The 21,636-nt window shown below is 42.7% G+C and overlaps 1 protein-coding gene across 3 annotated transcripts; it reads left to right on the top strand.

Annotated features, from left to right (window-relative positions):
- Positions 1-1,091: 1,091 nt before the first annotated feature.
- Positions 1,092-17,909, top strand: yrk (Yes-related kinase). 3 transcript variants are annotated; one of them, XM_083925655.1, is made up of 13 exons: positions 1,092-1,196; positions 7,906-7,949; positions 8,732-8,989; positions 9,805-9,907; positions 10,446-10,544; positions 11,237-11,340; positions 11,523-11,672; positions 13,687-13,842; positions 14,431-14,610; positions 14,960-15,036; positions 15,125-15,278; positions 15,472-15,603; positions 16,622-17,909. In XM_083925655.1, the coding sequence occupies exons 3-13, from the start codon at positions 8,755-8,757 to the stop codon at positions 16,828-16,830; spliced, it is 1,599 nt and encodes a 532-aa protein (XP_083781781.1). In that variant the 5' UTR covers positions 1,092-1,196; positions 7,906-7,949; positions 8,732-8,754; the 3' UTR covers positions 16,831-17,909. The 3 variants fall into 3 exon arrangements, with proteins under 3 accessions (XP_083781781.1, XP_083781780.1, XP_083781779.1); XM_083925654.1 differs by lacking the exon at positions 13,687-13,842 and adding an exon at positions 12,769-12,933; XM_083925653.1 differs by lacking the exon at positions 13,687-13,842 and adding an exon at positions 12,769-12,942.
- The last annotated feature ends 3,727 nt before the right edge of the window (positions 17,910-21,636 follow it).

Raw genomic sequence — 21,636 nt, 5'->3', positions numbered from 1 at the left:
GCTCATGCTTCAGTCTTCTCTGTCTAGGCTGAGATAAAAAAAAAAGACAAAATAACTTGTATTTTTATATACAGTACAATAAAAAGTTACTTTATCAAAATTAAAACACTGTCTGGAAATCATGTTGCTGGCAAAAAAATTGTACTCTGTATACCACTACCACTGATTTGAAGGTCAATATAAGAGATTGTATATATTTTGAGAAATATGTTTCTTTTTTTGTTTTGTTTTTATAATCCAAGAAATTCCAAGAGTTTGACACAAACCCAGACTTCTTGATGTTAGAGCAGGAGTTGTATTGACACACCACCAGATGGAGACAAAGACTTAAAGACGCGTGAAATGTCACCACAGTTCACTTTGCCAAGTCACTCTTCAAGGTGAACTGTAGGAGTGTGACGGTACAGTACAGCTGCCATTGTTCATGAATTAAAGCTGAATGTGCATAATCCGATGATGATCCAAAGTAATAGCTGCACGAAAAAGAAAAAAGTGACGTGTAAGTAAAGCGCCCTAAATAGACACACTTGGTTTGTACACGCGGATATCACACATTTCATTCAGTCTTCCTGTAGTTCACACCGGGGAGTGCATATGCGAATGTGTTGCATCTCACCGAAGCGCACCCAGACTGTAACAGTCACTGCCCGTCCTCTAGGTGGATGTGCTTCAGGGTGCGCAATAACTTCAAAGTCAGTGTCTTATTTATTTATTGAGCGTACTTACAGGAACATCAACTTTCATGTCAAAGTAGTCATTTTGTGAGTCGTCAAAATTATTATTATTATTATTTGTATGCACTGTGTTCTAGCTAAATTTCTGTTTAAACCTGAATGTAGGAGAATCACTCTCGGGGTCCTACTTTGGCCGTGAAAAGGCTCAAAAAGCTGACAGGCTACATTCCTTAAAGGTAGATGAGACTCAGTTATAATAGCAGGCCTCTTTCTGTTAAATATAACCCTAAAAGGTCCTTTTTTTTTTTTTAAACTGTCCACTACACGCGCGCGTGCCTCTGGGGTGGACTTCACTGCGCGCGTCAAGTCCGTTCTCAAAGCCTTCCGGACGAGGCGCGCGCTCACTTTTCACTTGCTCGGTGCAGCAGCTCGCGGCGTTTTCTCTGTGCACCCCCGCGAGCCCACCGGACACCGCTGACCCTCACCTCTGGACTCCAGGGTTCCCCGGGATAACGGTGTCAGGTATGTCTGCTCTCTGTACTCCATGTTTGAAAAACGCAGCTATCGCATTATAATTAAAAAAATGCGAATGCTTTGTTGTTTTTTGAAGAACTGCTTGTAATTAACCAGCTAACTGCGGGAGTCTCAGATAAAACATTATACGTAGGTAGTTCCCCAGCATTTCTTATCTAATGGATTTTACTTTAAACTTTTTCACAGTTGTGTTCAGCTCGCCTGTGTTTCACCTCTCTGTGAAAGAGACACAACAGAGGCACCTCTGTAGGTGAAGGGACACTGAAAGTAGTCCTACGAACAAACGTAGATGAGTATTTTCAGTAGACCACCACCCCAGGGTCCCTTTGTACTTTTTGTTTTTATTAGATGGGCTCGTCAGAACTTAGTTGACTATTTTTGGTGTCAAAGCAAATTGGGTAAGTTTGGAGTGTTTTCGATTAGATAAAAGGAAGTTTGGGTTTGCCTGTGTGAAGTTAATGAGGCGCAGCTACCAGTACTTCCACTCTTCATGCTGGACAGATACCACAGGGGGGGTATTTTGAAATCAAACAACCAACATTGCAATACTGAAAGAGTGGAATTTACCAGAGTTTAGTCACAGGTGATTTATAGTGGGATCCGTTCCCTGTCAAAGCCTTATTAAGCTTGGATCATCAGTTCTAAGGTTGTGGCAAAAAAACATTTGTTGTTACATGGAAAAGGGTCCAACAATAACTTATCACAGGATCTGGGTTTACGGCATCAGATGGGATCAACTGGATGTTTTTTTCTGTAAGTGTGCGTCACATTTGTTACATTACTGCCAGATCAATTCTGAAAGTAATTTAGGCCTTATGTCTCTCAAGACTGTTAAATTTGCTCCGGAGGCCGAATATTCCTTTAGCAAATGTGACTGTGATTCATTTGGAAACACGCCGGCAGGAAACTACCTTGAGGAAAAGGCGGGGCTGTGGGTTTCCTGAAAATGTCCATCTATCTCAGGTGTTTCTGTGGCTTTAGCGCGGTCAGATTGTAGGTGTAGGTGTTTATGTCGTCATCATGATGGACTGCAGGGAGGTTGCATAATCACACCACCTTACTTTTTAAGTAATCAATCAATCTTTTGGTTTCATGGCTGGTTTCGAGGCGGCTGCTTGTGTGTGTCGTGGAATTTTGAGGGTCGGATGGGGAAAAACGCCATTAGGCCGTCCAAGGCCGGACTTCATCACTTCCTGTTTCTTTACGAGGTCAGTTCCTGTCTTTAGCCTCGGGGCCAGGCAGGAAGGAAGGGGGCGTGGACATATTTAGTTGTGGGGGTTAAGAAATGGACGTCAACATTGTCACACAGCTTTCCCACCGAGCAGCTGAGTGCAGTGACGGGGAATGAGTTTCACCGATGAGCCCAGATGTGACGCCCCTGGTTGGAGGGCTGAAGCTGTCATCTCCAACGGGGGCTTTGCGGTTATTAGCCACTGGTGCAACCTGAAGAAGACTCTTCTTGTTGTTGTACTCATAGGAGCCCTGAGCCCCTAATACTTAAACTTACTGAACGCCTTCCAACAAGCCACCTCGGTCCCCTGTATCTGGAGGATATGATGACATTATGTGGAAACAGGACGTCCCGATGACCAACGCACCTTACTTTTCCATTGCTCCCAACCCCCTCTAGTTTCTCTCCCCCCACCCTCCTTTCTGAGTGTGTGCTATGTGTGCGAGGGTTCGGTGACAGCTTGCTTCCCATTGTCCTATCATTCCTGCTCCACTCACCCTCTGCATCCTGTGGGGCTTCCTGCTAATGAGGGAGAGAAAAAAGTAAAAAAGAAAGAAAGGTAACAAGAAAGAGATGGAGGAACAAGGGAAGTGGAGGGTTGGGGAAAGTATGGAAATAACTAGTGTAAAAGTGCAGAAACTCAACAGATCTGAACTGTGTGTGTGTGTGTGTGTGTGTGTGTGTGTGTGTGTGTGTGTGTGTGTGTGTGTGTGTGTGTGTGTGTGTGTGTGTGTGTGTGTGTGTGTGTGTGTGTGTGTGTGTGTGTGTGTGTGTGTGTGTGTGTGTGTGTGTGTGTGTGTGTGTGTGTGTGTGTGTGTGTGTGTGTGTGTGTGTGTGTGTGTGTGTGTGTGTGTGTGTGAGAATTCCCCGTTGGGAGCAGCTTATCTGCAGTCCACTGTGAAGGAAAGGGTGTGTCATTTGGATTTGGATGTTTGCGAGTGTGATGATGGAGGGTGATGTTATTGTGATTTTACAAGAGTGCACTGTATGCGTGCTAATGCTTTGTAGGTCAGAGTACACGTATATTAAGTATATATACAACCATATATACTGCAATATACTTATTGAGTATATCTGTTTTATAGTTAAATAGGACATATTACACATTTGTAATGCATGAGAAAAACTGCATGAGATGCATTGTGCCATGGCCCTCGCCAAAATGTAGCCTAAATGGAGCGTTATTGTTTCCCCTTCCTTCAACAAGCTAGAATGATATGGTTGATCCTCTAGCTTCACATGAGACTATTTCACATTACCGAATTAAGTTCACCTCCTTCAGTGGTGGGAAGTAACTAAGTACATTTACTCAAGTACTCTACTTAGGTAATTCCTTTTTAATCTACTTTCTACTTCTACTCCACTACATTTCAGTTGTAATATACTTTTTACTCCACTGCATTTATTTGGTAACTTCAGTTATTAGTTACTTTACAGATTCAGATTATTAATACAAAATATTATCAACAAATGATAAAACATATATTGTTTTTGATTAAGCTACACAGCAGTATATAAAGTAAATAAAAATAAGCCCCACCTTTATCAGCTGCAATGTTAAAGTGATATTTACATTAATCTATCAATAATTGCATAATGAGGAAATTTTACTTTTAGTGCGTTTTGTTGCCAATAGGTTTGATACTTTTACTTGAGGAACAATTTGAATGACGGATTTTTACTTGTAACCGAGTATTTCAGCAGTGTGGTATAAACATAAACTCTTCCACCACTGACCTCCATTATTATATTTCAAAACCTGGGTAAAAAGCTAATCTATTTGTATATCGTCATACTATCCAGGTTAGGCAAGGAGTTTTATTTTATAGCAACAGCCCTTGAAAAACTGTCAATGACACAAACACTGATTATATCATAAAGATGAATTATTACTCTGAGCTGTAAAAGAGCCAGTTGTTGCAGACAGCCTTATCATCACAAACTAATACTGTACTTCTCCTCACCAGAGGAAGCTGCTTCTGTATTTTAATTGTTTCTTCTTGTCCGCTGCTGTAAAAATCTGCAGTGACAGTAAGCAACCAGTCAGTATAGGAACGAGGAGTGTTGAAACAGAGATTAACAGAAATAATACCTATGAAATAAGTGGTAGTTTTTGCGGTATACTTGTGGCAAGAGGCAGGCATGAATGACTTACATTTTATTATTTCAACATAGGCAGGTTTTGCAACTGATAAATATATTTTAGTTAAAGTGAAAGGTACTCTTTAGTGTTCATGGCTGAAGAGTGTTTATTGAGTTTTTTAAATTAATATCCTAATGTATGTAGGGATGTCATTTTATTACCTTAAATTTAATATGATATTTCAAACTATGAGAAATTCCTGTCACAGCTTTGCCTTACATATTGTATCTCATTCGTTATTTGCTTTCAAGAGGCAAAGAGGAACTCGGTGGTCTTAAATGACCCTGGTTTTATTGTCAGTACTTATGCAGAGTCTTGTCAAAAAGTAACAACGAGTGTGCAGGGTGTCTTTTTTGAATATGCAACCCTTCACAACCACCCATCACAACCACACACCCACACATTCACACGCACGCACGCACGCACGCACGCACGCACGCACGTACGCACGCACGCACGCACGCACGTGCACACACGCACACACTGATGTGTGTGATTGAAAGAGAAACCCAATAGTCCAATGATAAAGCACAGACAAAGAAGAGTAAATATACACATACATGTTGGTTTGTGTTTAATTCTGCACTGTGCTGGGTAACATACCAGCGTGTGTGTGTGCACAATTGCCCATTGTGGCTCTCTCATGTTTGATTGGTGAAGCCTGTATCCAGTGGGCCATGTACTCTGCTGCATTTGTGACTTTAGCGTTTAAATGCTTCCTTTATGTTAAAAACACCTCCGATTAACTGAATTATCAGGTGCTACCACAGCTTCTGTGTGCAGAGAGGAAGACATTTGGTCAACAGGAACCCAATAAACAATGACTGTATGGTCGTCCTTCTCTCTCTCTCTCTCTCTCTCTTCTCTCTTCTCTCTCTCTCTCTTCTCTCTTCTCTCTTCTCTCTTCTCTCTCTCTCTCTCTCTGGTATTGGGTCGGCCCTGTATGTGGTCATCATAAGCAGATGGGAGACAGGTCAGGTGAGATGAAGATGAAAGTGAGGAAGGCCTCTTTTACACCCTCCGTCACTTTCTTTTTAGAGTTTAGAAAGAAAAAGTCAGAAGCTTCGGTCCAGTGGCAGGGTTGAAAGAGAGAATATGAAAGGTTAGGGTTGGAGGGGTGTGGGAGAAGAGAAAACCAGTATCAGAGGGGAAGGTGTGTGTGTGTGTGTGTGTGTGTGTCCGTGTGTGTGTGTGTGTGTGTGTGTGTGTGTGTGTGTGTGTGTGTGTGTGTGTGTGTGTGTGTGTGTGTGTGTGTGTGTGTGTGTGTGTGTGTGTGTGTGTGTGTGTGTGTGTGTGTGTGTGTGTGTGTGTGTGTGTGTGTGTGTGTGTGTGTGTGTGTGTTCAGGGTGTTTGTAGCACTGCAGCTGCTCTGTCCTCAGTTTCCAGGAAAAGGGGGGAGCCATCAGAAGGGTGGACAGGAAACTCTAACAGGGCTAACTTCCTGCAGCTCTCCCGATGGCTGACCTGATAGTGTATGAGTGTGTATGTGTGTGTGTGTGTGTGCGGGCTTGTGCGCACAAAACATTTTTGCATATTTTACTCTAGACTCTCATGGATGTAAGGAGCAGTTTCAAGGGAATTTGTGGTGTGGATGGGACGAACCTAACACCGTTCACTGGGAGCTCTGGTCTTTTTTATAAGAAATGTGATTTCTGACTTTAGTTTTTTTTTTTTCGTTGCTCCCTGCCGTAACCTGTTATTGTTCTTCCTGTGTGTGACTTCCTTCACATTCCTAAGTAGGTGGGGAGGCTGCAGCCTGGAGTTTAGTCAGCTTGAATGGGTGCCAGTTTGCATCTGAGGGCCGCTCTACAGTCACTGACCAGTTTATTGTGTACACCTACAGTAGCTAACACTAATGCAGTTGAATACAATCAATTCTACAGTCATGAAGGTTGTGATGTTCAGTTCAGTTGAAACTTTCAGGGAGGTGTTGATTCAACTTTATGGTCAGTTTGGAGGCTCTGGTTTGTGCTGCTGTTGGATTCAACTGCATTATACAGAGAGGTGTGAATAGTTATATCAATAACAATGGACTAAGTATTAAAACTACAGCCAAATTTTAATCTAGGGCTTTTATTATTGGCTAATCTGCCAATCAATTGAAATGTATATAAGATGTCAAAACAATAAATGAAAAATACCTATCACATGTTTTTAAAACCCAACATGACGTCATTAAATAGCTTATTTTGTTTAACCAACGGTCCAAAACCAAAATATATTCAGTTTACTATCACACAAGACAAAGAAAATAATCAAATACTTACAATTTAGAAGCTGGAATGGGGGAATTTCTCTTAAAAACATTATTATATTATAACAGGACATTATTATGTTAAAGGAATACAGTATAGTGTATGTGCAGTATATATTATTTCCGGATCAAACAAACAAGATATAACGTTTAAATTTATGCGCTTTAGGGGTGCAGGTAGTCAGATTTTGTAACAGTTGGACGGAGCCAGACAGTCTGTTTCCCTCTGCAGTGTTTGTATTAAGCTAAGCTAACTGGTGCTGTCTGGAGCTTCATACTGTAGGCTACAGATAGGAATGGTATCAAACTTCTCATTTAACTCTCATCCAGAAAACAAGAGAATTCTCTAAAATGTCCAACCTTTGCTTTAACCTTGGTAAGAAACTTTCGACTGGTGCTTTGAAAAATACCCATGATCAAGACATTTAGGAGTCGGCAAATTTGTTTTCCTGAAGAAATAACGCTGAAAAAAAACACACTGATGTAGATGTAGGAAAGCCAATGTTCTCTGCACGCGATTAAAATGTTTTACAGTCTTCTCTGTATGTTGTTTCCTATCGATGCTGGCACCAGCTTTTGCTTTGTCAACACAAGCGCTTCTCTGAAAACTGGAAGTCAGGATTGCATACATGGGTGTGCTTCTACACAATGATCTTTGTGAAACACATTTCACATTGACGGTGACTGTCACATTTTGTCAGTTACCTCTGTCTGATGATGACATTTACAGGTCTATTTCACCACAGACGCACACACACACACACACACACACAGCTGTTGACCAGAGAGAATGACTGAGTACCCCTTCTTGAAACTGCGAAGCAAAAAGGGAAGTGGCTAACCTCACATCTCTTTCGGTCTTTCCTTATCTCGAGCAGTCTCTGTCTCTGTTTTTTAGAACTTCTGTCTCTTTTCACGCATCTCCTTATTCACGCTTTAACGCTCTTGAGCCCTTCTCTCACATTCTCCAGAAACCTTCTCTTTCTCCCGTTCTCTGCCCCTCTTCCTCTCTCACCAGGCTCTCACTTTCCGCCCCTTGTCACTCAACACTTCCCTCTTTTTTTCCCAGTGGCAATGGTGATTGACAGATGATCTGACAGAGGAAGACATCAGGTGAGAAGTTAACTTCTGCTTCCCGCCTCGTCTCCAAACCCCAATTCCGCCTTTTACCCTCCTCTCACTTAAGGGAAGTTACGTTTTTTATTTAAAGTTTGTTACTTCTCTCTTAACAGTTCTCTTTAGTTTAATGATCCCCTTTATGCTGTTGAGGTGTTTTGCTTTCACTTTCCTTCAGCTTGTGTTTGAAGTCTCTGACTTATTTCTTATGTTGAATCTAGTGATGATCCACTCGTTTTTTTTTATTTTGTTCACAAGCCGAAATAAAATCATTATAAAGTAATTGATTAATTATTGGAATTAAAGGGACACTCCACAAAATTTACATAAAGTCCAGTTTGCTTTTCAGGAGGGGTACTACTTACATAATGTTTTCTGCGACTGGAGGAGCTTTACAAAGTTTGAAAAAAAATAACCCTAGTGATGTCATCAGGGTTATTGTTATAGCTGAGGCTGGAGGTTACATTACGGAAACTGGTAGGATCTGGTGTTTCTGGGGCGTGACTTTGAAGTGACTCGGCCTCTGCTGCTTCAATTTTGACCACTGTTTTATTATATAAAAGTGAAATACGAAATCACGAGAGTATCCCTTTAAACTGGTTCATTTGGGATTTATGTTGTCTCAAACACTGTTACTAAATACTATTATATTGTACGTATATTAGGTAAAAGCTGCTTTCATAGACTGCATACAGCCGTTCACTATAAGAGAGGAAAATTGACCTTTACATATTGAAAAAGTCGTGGCTATTTTATTGAACTCTACTTGCTTTCAGCAGTCGCCGTCTCCGTTCTGGTTATTATGGGGTGTGCTTGTTGCAAGCAGAAGAAGTCCGCCAAAGCAGCAGCAGCAACATCCGCAGCAGTAGACGTTACAGATCTGTCTCCTAGCAACGCAGATGGAGGGTTATCCGCCTTGACTCAGGGCCGTTACTGTCCCGACCCCACTCAGACCATCCCAGACTTCAACAAGGGCTTTTCATCCAGCATCATCTTCCCCAACACCAACACACACCAGCGGCCTGGAGGCATAACAAGTAGGACTGTGTGTGTGTGTGTGTGTGTGTGTGTGTGTATAAGTGTGTATAAGACCCAAGTAAAATGGTCTTATAATATTTCTTAGGTTCTAGAAGGTGAAAATTGATAAACCTATTAGCAAGTACAGTTTACCATAGGTGAATAACAAAGCAAAGTGAACCCAGCACTCTTCACAGACATCTTTAGTACCGTAATAATACACCACTTATCCTTCTCTTCCAAACACATTATCATGGATATGTTCTTTTTTATATTTTTAATCTGTTTTAAAACAAGGTTCACATACAGTGTGTCCCACATGTACGTTGCAAGAGTTATTGTTTCTCCTGTCCATAACGGCCCTGAAGTGATCCTACAATTTCAGTGTAGGAGATGGGGGCCAAAATCCATAGTGCTTGTTTTTGTGCAAAAATGCATTTTTAATTTCAGTTAATTCATACAAGGCTTTGGCAGTCTCATTCAGATGCATCTAGTGGGTGACTTTCAAAGTGTGTTTCCCTACTGACAAGTGAAGGGGTGGTAAAATAATGAGGACATCTGTTACTAAGAAGACTATAACATTGGAAAATTGTAAAACTCAGACTGCTTAAGCCTCATAAAAGCTTTTGTTAAAAAAAACTATTATTCTTTTGCATAGAAAGAGGACCCCCTCATCCCTTACATTGGAATCATGCTGTACAAAGGGATCTCTTCACAGCCATTATGGATCCTTAATGCGCCTAGTTTGGTGATGAGAACTAGTGTGTATTAATGAAAACTGAACTGTGTGTGTGTGTGTGTGTGTGTGTGTGTGTGTGTGTTAATACATGTACAGGTGGTGGGGTCACTCTCTTTATAGCTCTATACGATTACGACGCCCGCACTGAAGATGACCTCACTTTTCAGAAAGGAGAGAAATTCCAGATCATCAACAACACGTAAGCACAAATACAGCTGTATTTTAAGGACATCTGTTTCTAGATGTTGCTATTTTAAGGGGAAACCCACCTGATTGCATCTGGAGCTGAACAATGAATGCTAACTGTACAGTATGTGTTAAATGTCTTAAATGAGGCCAGTTATGACTCCCAAAAGATAATTTTGCTCACATATATTAAATGCCACAGGCTTCAATTCAATGGCACCCATTAACACTGTGAACTGTCAGAGGTGTCAGCTGCTGCTGACAATGATAAGCTCATGTTCTTGAACAATGTTCTTGTCCTACTCTAGAAATCTGAAATCAGTGTATATGAGTATATGATGACATTTAAATTTGGAGTAGACACATTTGCTCTTTATCTTCTTTCTCATCAAGATGCCTTTTATTCTACAGTTCATTTTAATGTACTTGAACCTGTAAGAAAGTTTTTTACTATTGCCATTGTTCCTTTTGATTTCTACATTGTTAAAAATACCGTAAGCTGACTGTGTCATAAAACCTAATCCTTACATGTTTTGTCTGTGTGTCATCAGAGAGGGTGACTGGTGGGAGGCTCGCTCTTTGGACACAGGCCACTCAGGCTACATCCCCTCCAACTACGTAGCTCCTGTTGACTCCATACAGGCTGAAGAGTGAGTACCACACACACACACACACACACACACACACACACACACACACACACACACACACACACATACACACACACACACACACACACACACACACACACAAAACCTGGAAATTTAGAGACTAGTTTTCCAGTCACAGAAACGCCTGGAAATTAATAAAATGCTGAAATATCCTGGAAAATGTTTGTATTTTAGTTCCTCATATAACTTACGTAAGCCTGGGTGGTTTGATATAGTGTATATTTTGTTTGAAACTGGACTTGTTGGTAGGATAAGCTGCACAATATCACACATCACAGCGGGTTTACCAAAAGCGAAGCAGAATGTAACCCTTTCTTATTTCCGCTCCCATGTCAGTCAATCTCCAGAGCAGATAGTACTTGCAGCGATCATGTTTGTATTTTCCGGAGCTGCGAGCATGTTAAACGTGGCAATATTAGGCCTACAGGTAAATTATTATTAGCTTGTTAGCAAATGCTGTCCTGGATTATCATGAAAAACTCCTGGAGATGTCTCGGAAAAAGGATTTCTTAAAGAGAGTGGCAACCCTGAAGCACACACGCAAACATACAGTGAAAACTACGTATGCAACGGTTTACAAGTCTTGAAAATTTGATGATTGACATGTAGTCTGAGGGCAGAGGTCACAGGATGTGTGCTGTTGCTGAGGTGTGTTGTTGTCATGGTGACAGGTGGTATTTTGGGAAGATGGGGAGGAAGGATGCGGAGAGACAGCTGCTTGGCCATGGCAACCAGAGGGGAACTTTTCTCATACGAGAGAGCGAGACCACAAAGGGTAAAGAGACCACACACAAACACATGCTCAATAGACTTACTGTTCTAAATATATCAAAGCTTTCAACATCTTTCTCTTTCAATCTCCCACCTCTCCCCCACTCTATGCTTCCCCCTACCTCCCTCATTCTTTCCCCCTTACTTTATCCCTCCCTCTTCCTTGCTGCTCATTTCTCTTTCCAGGGGCTTACTCTCTGTCCATCCGTGACTGGGACGACAACAAAGGAGACCACGTCAAACATTATAAGATCCGTAAACTAGACAATGGTGGCTACTACATCACCACAAGATCACAGTTCGACACAGTGCCGCAGCTGGTAGAGCACTACACAGGTAACACACGCATATGGAACTTAATTCCTTCTTTTTTATCTGGTTCTCCTTCAAAGTGAAAAAAAAAATGGTTCTGTTGCCATTTTCTGATGCACCTTCACGCTCCAAAGCTCCCGCTTTAATGGATTTTGTCTAAAACTTGCTACGACTTTTTGCACAATGCCTGGCTGCAGCAGAGAATTTAAGCCTAATTCTGTTATTCTACTCTCTTTATACTGTAATTACACTATTATGTACCAGTGGTGGAAAGTACTTTTACTGTACAGAAGAACAATTATGAGGTACTTAGCTTGAATATTCACATTTCGAGGGAAAATTGTACATTTTACACCACTGCATCTTATAAAATATGATGTATTGTTATAGAACGACTCAATAGTGCAGTAAATAATTAAGGAGCTTCACCTTGACCAAAAACATTAAAATGCAGCTTACATGTCAATGCATCAGAAAAGAGAATCTACTAATGTACTATGCATAATAATACAAAACGCTCACAGTACATGTACTTGTTATATTCTAAGTACATTTTATATAAGTAGGATTTTTAATTCAGAACTTTTACTTTTGCATTAGTAAAAGATTTAAATGCTTCTTCCACCACTGGCTATTGGTGAGTTTTCAAGCTTGATGCACAGTTGTTGTCGCAAGCAGGGTTCACACCCTCCACTTCCTCTGCTCGCTGTCAGTGCACATCTGCTGCCTAGTGGCGCGTGTTGATATAGCAAGCAAACATTCTGCAGTTGGTGATTTTACATGACAGAATCATAAAAAGCAACCTGAAATTTTGCTGCATATATCATTAGCTTTTGTTACTGCTGTTTGTTTTTCTTATGAACTGTGTTGTCCCTGTCAGTCTTTTTTTTTTTGTACAAGATGCTTCTCAGAATGTATGTTTATGTCTGTTTTGCTGAGTTTCCTTGTGTTTTTGTACTTTTTGTTTCTGGTTAACTTGTCGGTTGCATAAGCGCATAAGCAGCCTGTCTTGTTCTTTCTTTTTTTATATATATATCTCTGTATTTGCTGTTTTTTTCTCTCTGTTTTCTTTTCCTCTTTTTTCCTTTTTCCTTTGCCTGCCTGTTTGTCTCTCTCTCAGAGAGAGCGGCGGGACTGTGCTGCCGTTTGATTGGCAGCTGTAAGCGGGGCATGCCTAAGCTGGCCGACTTATCGGTGAAGACCAAGGATATGTGGGAGATTCCCAGAGAATCCCTCCAGCTGATTAAGAAACTGGGCAATGGCCAGTTTGGAGAAGTCTGGATGGGTAGGAATGGTGGGGCTGGTGTTGCAGTGAGGGGGGGAGGTGACAACGGGAGCACACCTGAATAAAATAAAGCATTAAAAGATGAGCAGGTACATCTATCAGGATCTATTTAAATCTTGGTTATGTTCAGTTGACAAGAACATCAGTAAATGCTTATGGTTTGTAGAGACACCTGAACTCTCACAAATATTCACTGTAAAGCCTTCAGTTGTTCGTAGTCTGTCTACCTGCAACAAATAACAAACACTTTGGATTGGACCACACAAACACAGAGCCCCCCCCCCCCCCCCCCCACCACCACCACCACCAAACACACACACACACACACACACACACACACACACACACACACACACACACACACACACACACACACACACAGAGTTGATAGATGTAGTCTGGGTTAGTTTTAAATGTGAGTTGAATAGAAACTGCAGCAGTGAACCAAATCCCTAATAAATCCCTCTGTGTGATAACAATTGCACAGAGGCAGCAGTTAATGGATACAAATGTGGCTTTGTTTTACATCCAGGTGTGCAGTGAGTTGTTACCCCCTCCCCTGTTGTTGCATGTGCATGTTTCATCATCTCACCTCACCTCTTTGTCACCCCCCCCCCCTTCCCACCCATCTTTCTTTCATTTTTCCACCCATCGCTACACCCTTTTCTCCCATTCTTCGTCATCCACTTCCACTCTTTCCTTTCTCTACATCTCCACCCATTCTTGGCTCCCCACTCCCTCCCTCCTTGATAGGCACTAATGACGGGCTGTGTTATTACCTGACCAGGCCCTGTCCCAACTCCACCCCGCTCACCATGGGCCTTGGGCGGGATGCCTGGGAGGTGAACAGGGACACGCTGTCCATGCAAACGAAGCTGGGACAGGGCTGCTTCGGGGACGTTTGGATGGGTGAGACTGACATCGCCAACCTCTGATGCCCTCTATAGGCTCAGAGGGAGAATTGTCTGTCCAGCTCTGTCCTCCATAGTGTTTGTTACTGTACTGTAGTAACGATTGTTGGTAATGCTTAACGGCATTTATGTCAGTGTATGTAAGAAAGTTTCATGTTTTTTCCCAATAGTGTTCCCCCATGATGTATTTCCAGTTACGTTTATGACCAATTTGTGTTGAAATTGTCTAAATACGAGTTTGTTTGATTTTCTGAGGCCTGCAAAGTTTCTCCCTGAAGCCAACCAAGCTATCCATGTAACTCAGGTACTGCTGGTGTTGATGTAGGACTAGAAAACCTCACTCCCTCCTAACATCACTCTGTCTCATGTCATGCATGCTTTCCAAAACTGCAATCATTTGCATGCACCAGAAGTATGTCCACGTGTTTATTACAGCCTGTATATTGCGGGTTTTTTTCTTCTACTTTTTATATCTGTATCTGTATGTGTGGGCGTTTGTGTCCACATATAAGGAGTATGTACTACACCATGTCAGTATGCATGGCACGTCTCTGTGTGCATTAACATCTCCTTGTTTCTATGCCAGGCATGTGGAACGGTACCACCAAAGTAGCGGTGAAGACTCTGAAGCCAGGAACCATGTCACCCGAGGCCTTCCTGGAGGAGGCTCAGATCATGAAGAGACTCCGTCACGACAAGCTAGTGCAGCTCTACGCCGTTGTGTCTGAGGAGCCCATCTACATTATCACCGAGTTCATGAGCCAAGGTAACAGACTGAGTAAGCTAGATACAGTGTGATTTACCCTGCTGGGAAAAACACTGAATTCTTCCCTATTTCAGGGATTCTCTTTCTTAGTCTAACCTTTGACCTCTTTGTGGAGGTGGCCCGGGGGCAGGTGAAATATTGGTTCAATAAAATAAATTTAAAAAACAACAGGAAAAGATAGAGACAAATGTTGACATTAAATTGTATTCATGCAAAAGTGTCACGATAAATCTATCTAATAAGAATTTGAATTTATATTTTGTACCTGCCATGATACACAGCAGATATGAGTTAACTGCCGGCAACAGAACGACTGGCTAGTCATGATGCTACAATCTTGGTTTTTCAGGAAGTTTGTTGGACTTCTTAAAAGATGGGGAGGGTCAGAGTCTTAAGTTGCCTCAACTGGTGGACATGGCTGCACAGGTGAGTTAACCACTGACACAAACCCCACAGGTACAGACACATTGACTGACCTTCTTTCTGAGCTTTTTTGTCTCTTTTGTGTTTACAGATTGCGTCCGGAATGGCGTACATTGAGAGGATGAACTACATCCATCGTGACCTGCGAGCGGCTAACATCCTTGTCGGAGACAATCTGGTCTGCAAGATCGCTGACTTTGGCCTGGCGAGGCTCATCGAGGACAACGAGTACACGGCCAGACAAGGTAACAGCATGAGATAAGTGAGTTTGTGTGTGTGCGTGTGTGTGTGTGTGTGAGGGAGGCAGATGAAGAGAGCGACGCTTGCACAGTGCGATGATTAAGAGTGTGTTCCTCAGCCTCCGTGTCTATATTTTTATACATAACCTATCCTAATTATATGATTATATGCATCTTCACTGTGTTGCCATGGTTTCAGGGGCGAAGTTCCCCATCAAGTGGACGGCTCCAGAAGCTGCATTGTATGGACGCTTTACCATCAAGTCAGATGTCTGGAGCTTTGGCATCCTTCTAACTGAACTCATCACTAAGGGACGGGTGCCATACCCAGGTACTGGGTATTTCTTCATCTCATGTAGTATCACCCTTGGCAGTGGAAATTCTACGTGATTCATTATTTGTGTTTGCGCAGATAGTGCTCAAAGGTGCTTCAAAAGTAGATGTGAAGGAAGAGGAGGCGGTTTCTTTAGCACCTGCCACTCTGCTGGGCAAATTAGCACACAAATTAGTCTGTTTCGTCACCCAAACTTCAGGTTTTACTGTATGTCGTAAGGGGTGACTGATGCTGCAATACATCACAATATTTTTTGTCTTGCAATATATTATTCACACCAAGTATTGCTAACTTAGAGAATTTGACTGTTTTTGCAATAATTTGCTATTTTAATAACCTCAGTATGAAGATATTTAAGGTGCAAGTTGTATCATTCCTTAATAATATAACTTTTCAACAAGTAGTGTCAAGGCGGAGGCATCAGCACCACAAACAATAACAAAATAGAGGTTACAAAACACAAGGCAGGCATACGATAAATGCGATCAACCATCAAGGATCATAAAACACATAAATCAGAAGGATATTGTTATACCATAACTGATAATATTAAATGGATGTGCAGTTAGATTCAAATAATTCAAAATGAATACATATAAGAGACAAATAAAATCCTAAAACAGAAACACTTACGTGAAGGATTGTTGCCAGTTTGTGAATGTTTTCATATTTCAATAAAGCTGCATATAAACATATTGGTGCATACTTAAAAGAAGCAAATCAATAGATTGCATAGGAATCATTCATTTGTTAAAGTATTACTATGCATGTTTAGAAGTGTGTTTTCCACTTCAGATTATTTAAAAGTTGACGTATTAAAGTTGAAGAAAGTCATCATTACATCATATCACGCGTGATTATCACCACTTCTGTTTCTAAGGATGTTATTTTCCTTTCTCTAGTTTCATTTTTCTCCATATCCAATGTATGTTTTTTTTTTAATCCATCCCTCCTTCTCTGAACCCTCTCCGACTCTCCGGCATCCACATCCCCCCTCCCTCCTCCACCCCTTTAGGCATGAACAACCGTGAGGTGTTGGAGCAGGTGGAGAGAGGGTACAGGATGCCCTGTGCCCCGGGCTGCCCCGCCTCGCTCCATGAACTGATGCTGCAGTGCTGGAGGCGTGAAGCCGATGAGAGGCACACTTTTGAGTACCTGCAGTCCTTCCTGGAGGATTACTTCACCGCCACAGAGCCGCAGTACCAGCCCGGAGAAAACCTGTGACCACACACACACTTTTAGGAAAGATGTGGAGCAATAAACGGACAAACATAAAGAGAATGACAGATTGACAGACAGGCAGACATCGATGTATATATGCAGATACAGTGATAGGCGTGTCATAGTACATGTATGCCTTTATTTTATTTGTCTGTACACATATTGTACATGCCCACACACACACACACACACACACACACACACACACACATACATTTAAATACATATCATTGCCTGGTTTCATTGTTTAAAGACAGTTTCCTCCTTTTGGTTATTGATCACTGCAGCCCATTCAGGACAGATCAGTCAACCATGTTGAAGAGCAGAGTCGGAGCTCTGCTGATCAGGCCTTGCAGTAATGTTGCTTTACTCTGTAACCATGACAACAAGGAACTGAAAGAAGATGTAGATGGTTGTGTGTTGAGGTGGGGGGAAGTCGAGTTGGTACATGATTTGTTCAGCTGCCATATATGTTCAGGTCCTTTGATTTCTGCTTCTGAGAAGAGCGATTCAGTTGGCCGACCGACAGAGTAATAACAGCAATAGTTGAACCTGTGTGGTAGACACGGTAAGATTACTCCTCTTACAATGATCTGACAAATGTAATAAAAGAAGGCTGTTGAACTGATCCATCACCTGAAAGGGGAAACTGATTTCACACATGCACCAACATGTGCCTTAAAGTGGTCTAATTAAGGGCTGCTTTAGATTTTTAGTACCAGTTAGTAAAGTCAGAGAGGAGAGATGATCAGGGATGCTCTTTGTTTGTTCTGATCATTTCTGTGACAATTTTGGATGTAGCTGTCTCTTTTTTTTGTTTTAATTTAACACAGATATATCTGTGCATCACAAAGACTTCTATATCTAGTTATCATGTATACAATTTTCATCCATTTGGGAGGGCAGGAGAAAATGTTACACATAAAGGGGAAAGATCAATGTCAGCGTAGCTACTTCTACTACTACTACTACTGGAAGGATAGTATTTTAAATCAGTGGGTTTGTTTGTGACAGGAGTGTAACCTTTATGTGATTTTATGAGAGTCCCCTGTCATGTTATTGTAATAAAGATCAAATATCTTCCCGGATTAATGCATGTCTCTTATTCTATGTGTGTATGGACATTTATGCTATTTTATTTGAAGCTTCCCTTTCTGTAATGTCACAGAAGAGTGCAATCAACACTCAAATATACAAGGATGAATGATCATTTCCTCTGGTCTGCCTTTGAGTGTTTTTATTTGTCTTTAATATTTGCCTGAAGTAAACTTCTACAGCTCATGTGGGGAAATATTACTTCAGATGTTTAGTGGTTTGCCTAAATGTCATATTTTTAATTCTACAGCAAGTTACATTTTTAGTTACAAATAACAAATAGAATATGTTTTATCTGAGACACTTTACTATAGCTGTGTGACCAATATTGACTTCATAAATTCACATAAATAGAAATTGATTTACAGCAGGCCTGAAGTGCCACCGCATGATTTGTAGCTTGTTTTACCAAAAAATATGCGAAATAATTAGTGTATTTCCATCCCTGGCACTGGCCACTATTAACAGTCCTCCCACTCTTTTCTGTGTATCTCGCGCACTCCACTATCTCCCTCATTCACGCTCCAAGTCTTCAGTAAACTACTGTTCCCATAGTTCCACAGGTGTAAAGCGAGGCCAGATACGGGTACCCGGATGGCTTTGATAGTCAGGCACGTTGGAGACTGGGGCGCACGATAGACAGAGAGCTGGAATTGCAGAGGCAGAGACGCACGGTCGATTTGTGCCTCCCGCATACTGGGGAGTCCCGTGCCTGTCACCGAAACCGGAGCACAGGGCTCACGCGCGGTTATGTCAGCACCTTAATAGGGGACAAGACTGTGAACCAACGTCCCTGCTCAACATTTTTCAATTTTTCCTCCTGTTTTTGTGTGTTTTTTTTGTGGCTTTCCCATCTTTGTGGGTGCAGATATTGATGTGAGCCCAGAGGATCGGTTTTTCCCATTGACGGTGGCGCGCGACGGCAGGGACAGGGAACGTTTACATTGATGTGGGAGGGCTATTTCCCTCCGACGCGGGGAGCTCGAATGAAGGGGACATGCTGCGCGCTGATGGCTGCAGCCCTCAAGTCAACGACTCCGTGACCCGGGAGGAGAGGAGCGAAGCGCCGTCACCGACAGCCGCGCGAGCCCACAGCCCCGCCAGCAGCCAGCGTTGACACCGCAACAGCTCCAACAGCCAGCCTCTCTCTCTCCCCCCCCCCTCTCTCCCTCTCTCCCCTGGTGAGTGCGCGTGCAGCGTCTTGTGTACACAACACCAAACATGTTTTTTTTGCTTAATGTCCGCTCAGCCTGTTGTTCCTACGCACCTCTGGCTACTGTTCCCTTTTGAGTTTTGGCTAAATTAACCTCATCGGTGCTGCTGACAGGCGGAGCAGCTCCGCATCCGTACTGCTCGTGCTGCTGGGTCATCTGGGCTTTACTGTGGGCATGCAGCGTGTGTGTGGCGAGGTCTTAAATGATGACGTTCAGACACACACACACACACACACACACACACACACACACACACACACACACACACACACACACACACACACACATAGACGTAATGTGGTCGAATATGCCCAGTGAACTCTGTGTACCCCCCACCTGAATTTTTAGAAAAAAGTATTTAGGCCACAATATTCTCACCTATAAGCCTCATTAAAACGGAATTCATATACAGTGTAGACATAGCAACAATATACAGTACTGTACTGGCACTGTCACATTGGTGGCACACACACACACACACACACACACACATAGACACGCACACGCACACACACGCTTGTTTATTTGCTGTCTCCATGGACTGTACCTCTGGGTGACTTTTCTAATTCTGAATTTACATTTCATTGCCACATACCAGAGTATATTTGACTGTGAGCTCCTGATGATGGACAGGTGTTTGCCTTACATGTAAACAGGAGACAAGACCAAGAGTCCCGGTGAGCATCTGTCCAGCCCTGGGGGTTTCCATCCCGGCAGCACCCTGAGTTGTCAGGGCAGTTATAGGCAGGACACAGCAGCAGCAGCAGCAGCTCATCCTGCAGTGGCAACAGGGCCGGTGCGCGAGAGACACGTCGTACTCATGGTGGTGATTATCAACTCTTGTCTGTGGTGGGGGTGGGGGTAGTGCTGGTTGGGGGGTGGGGGTGGGGGGGGGGGGGGGTGGGGGTGCATGGGAAACTGAAAGGGAGGAGGAGAGGGAGAGAGAAGTCAATGTCGATGTCTGGGCAGTGACAGTTCGTTATTTAAGGGCCCTTCAGAGACGTGCAAAGGCTGCCCTGGTGCAGGTGCTGTTAGTATGCACAGTGATGCTCTGCCTGTCTGCCTGAATGTCTGTCTGTCTGTCTGTCCGTCTGTCTGTCTGTCTGTCTGTCCCTCAGCCATTCTTACTCTGGACAGAGAGTGAGTTCTCTTATTGGCAGGTCCACTTGGACATAATGAATAACTTCAACCCTTTGAATGCTGGAATGAAAAGGAAATGGCCTTACCTTGGCATGCAGCCGCTGTCTGTCAGAGTTGTCTTGAGTGTGTGTGTGTGTGTGTGCGCGTGTGAGTGCACATGCGCGTGTGTGTGTTTGTGCATGTGTGACAAACAGAGAGAATGTGAACATATAACAGCTTAGGCCTATTGTGCTTCCTACCTGTGTGAGCGGGGCTAGTTGTCATAGCAACGGCCTTGTAGCTCAGTTGATGTTCCTCCTGTCCTCATTGGCAGGGTCAGCGCACCTAACACACCACATCTAGTCTCAAAGCTGTGTGTGTGTGTGTGTGTGTGTGTGTGTGTGTGTGTGTGTGTGTGTGTGTGTGTGTGTGTGTAAGCATGCATGTGTGTGTGTGTGCGTGTGTGTAAGCATGCATGTACCTCTGTGTGCGTGTGTGTGTGTGTGTGTGTGTGCGCGTGCTGTGGAAGCACCTTTTGTTTGCACCTTGCTGCAGTTCGTAGGCGTGTGGGTTGATGGCAGTGAAAGCCAATGTGTGTGTATGTGTGTGTGTGTGTGTGCGCGTGCATGTGTGCTATGTGTTGCAGTGTCACAAAGATACACCCTGCCGATATGACAGCCGACAGCTCAACCAATCACCTGTTTTCTCTCTCTGCCTATCAGCATGTGAGGTTGCTGTAGTCAGATGTCCTCTCGATACGGAGGTCGTCATGGAGATGCAGAAGACAGAATGGACACACATATTCATGTATGCTCACACACACATAAAAAACACACAAAGGCACATGAAACATTAATCAGTGTAGTATATGTTTTGCCTTCCACTGATTTCCTGGTGTTTCGGGAAGTTTTGAGTCATGTCCAGGTGCAACCTGTTGAATGGGAAAACAGTGGTTTACACGAGTGGCAGTTTATCGATGCATGATTAAGAAACATTCAACATAAGATCAAAAACCAACATCAGTTATAAAAGCTCTTCATGGTTTTATGATTTATCATTGTACCTTAAGTTAAAGATCACACTTGCCATCAGACAGAGCTTCATTAATATCCTACCAGAGATTGAGGCTGTACAAACGCTGATTCTCCAAAAACAATCTCAGGCTTCTCACAACTACAAAGCATTTCATTTCAGGAAATACGGCTTCTAGCTGTGCGCAAGATTTGTCAAATGCAACAAAGAACTTTTTTTTTTTTGGTCACAGATGTTTTGTGAAAGTCAGCTGAAGATCATTCTGGCGCTCCCCTTTGAACTCTTTGCAAACAGACATATTACTGCCATTCAGGAAAAAGAGAGAATTTACACCAGCGTTGTGAATGAG

The sequence above is a fragment of the Echiichthys vipera genome, assembly GCF_963691815.1.
Source record: "Echiichthys vipera genome assembly, chromosome: 13".
In the NCBI taxonomy this organism is placed as follows: Eukaryota; Metazoa; Chordata; class Actinopteri; order Perciformes; family Trachinidae; genus Echiichthys; species Echiichthys vipera.
This window is presented reverse-complemented; position numbering and strand designations above follow the sequence as displayed.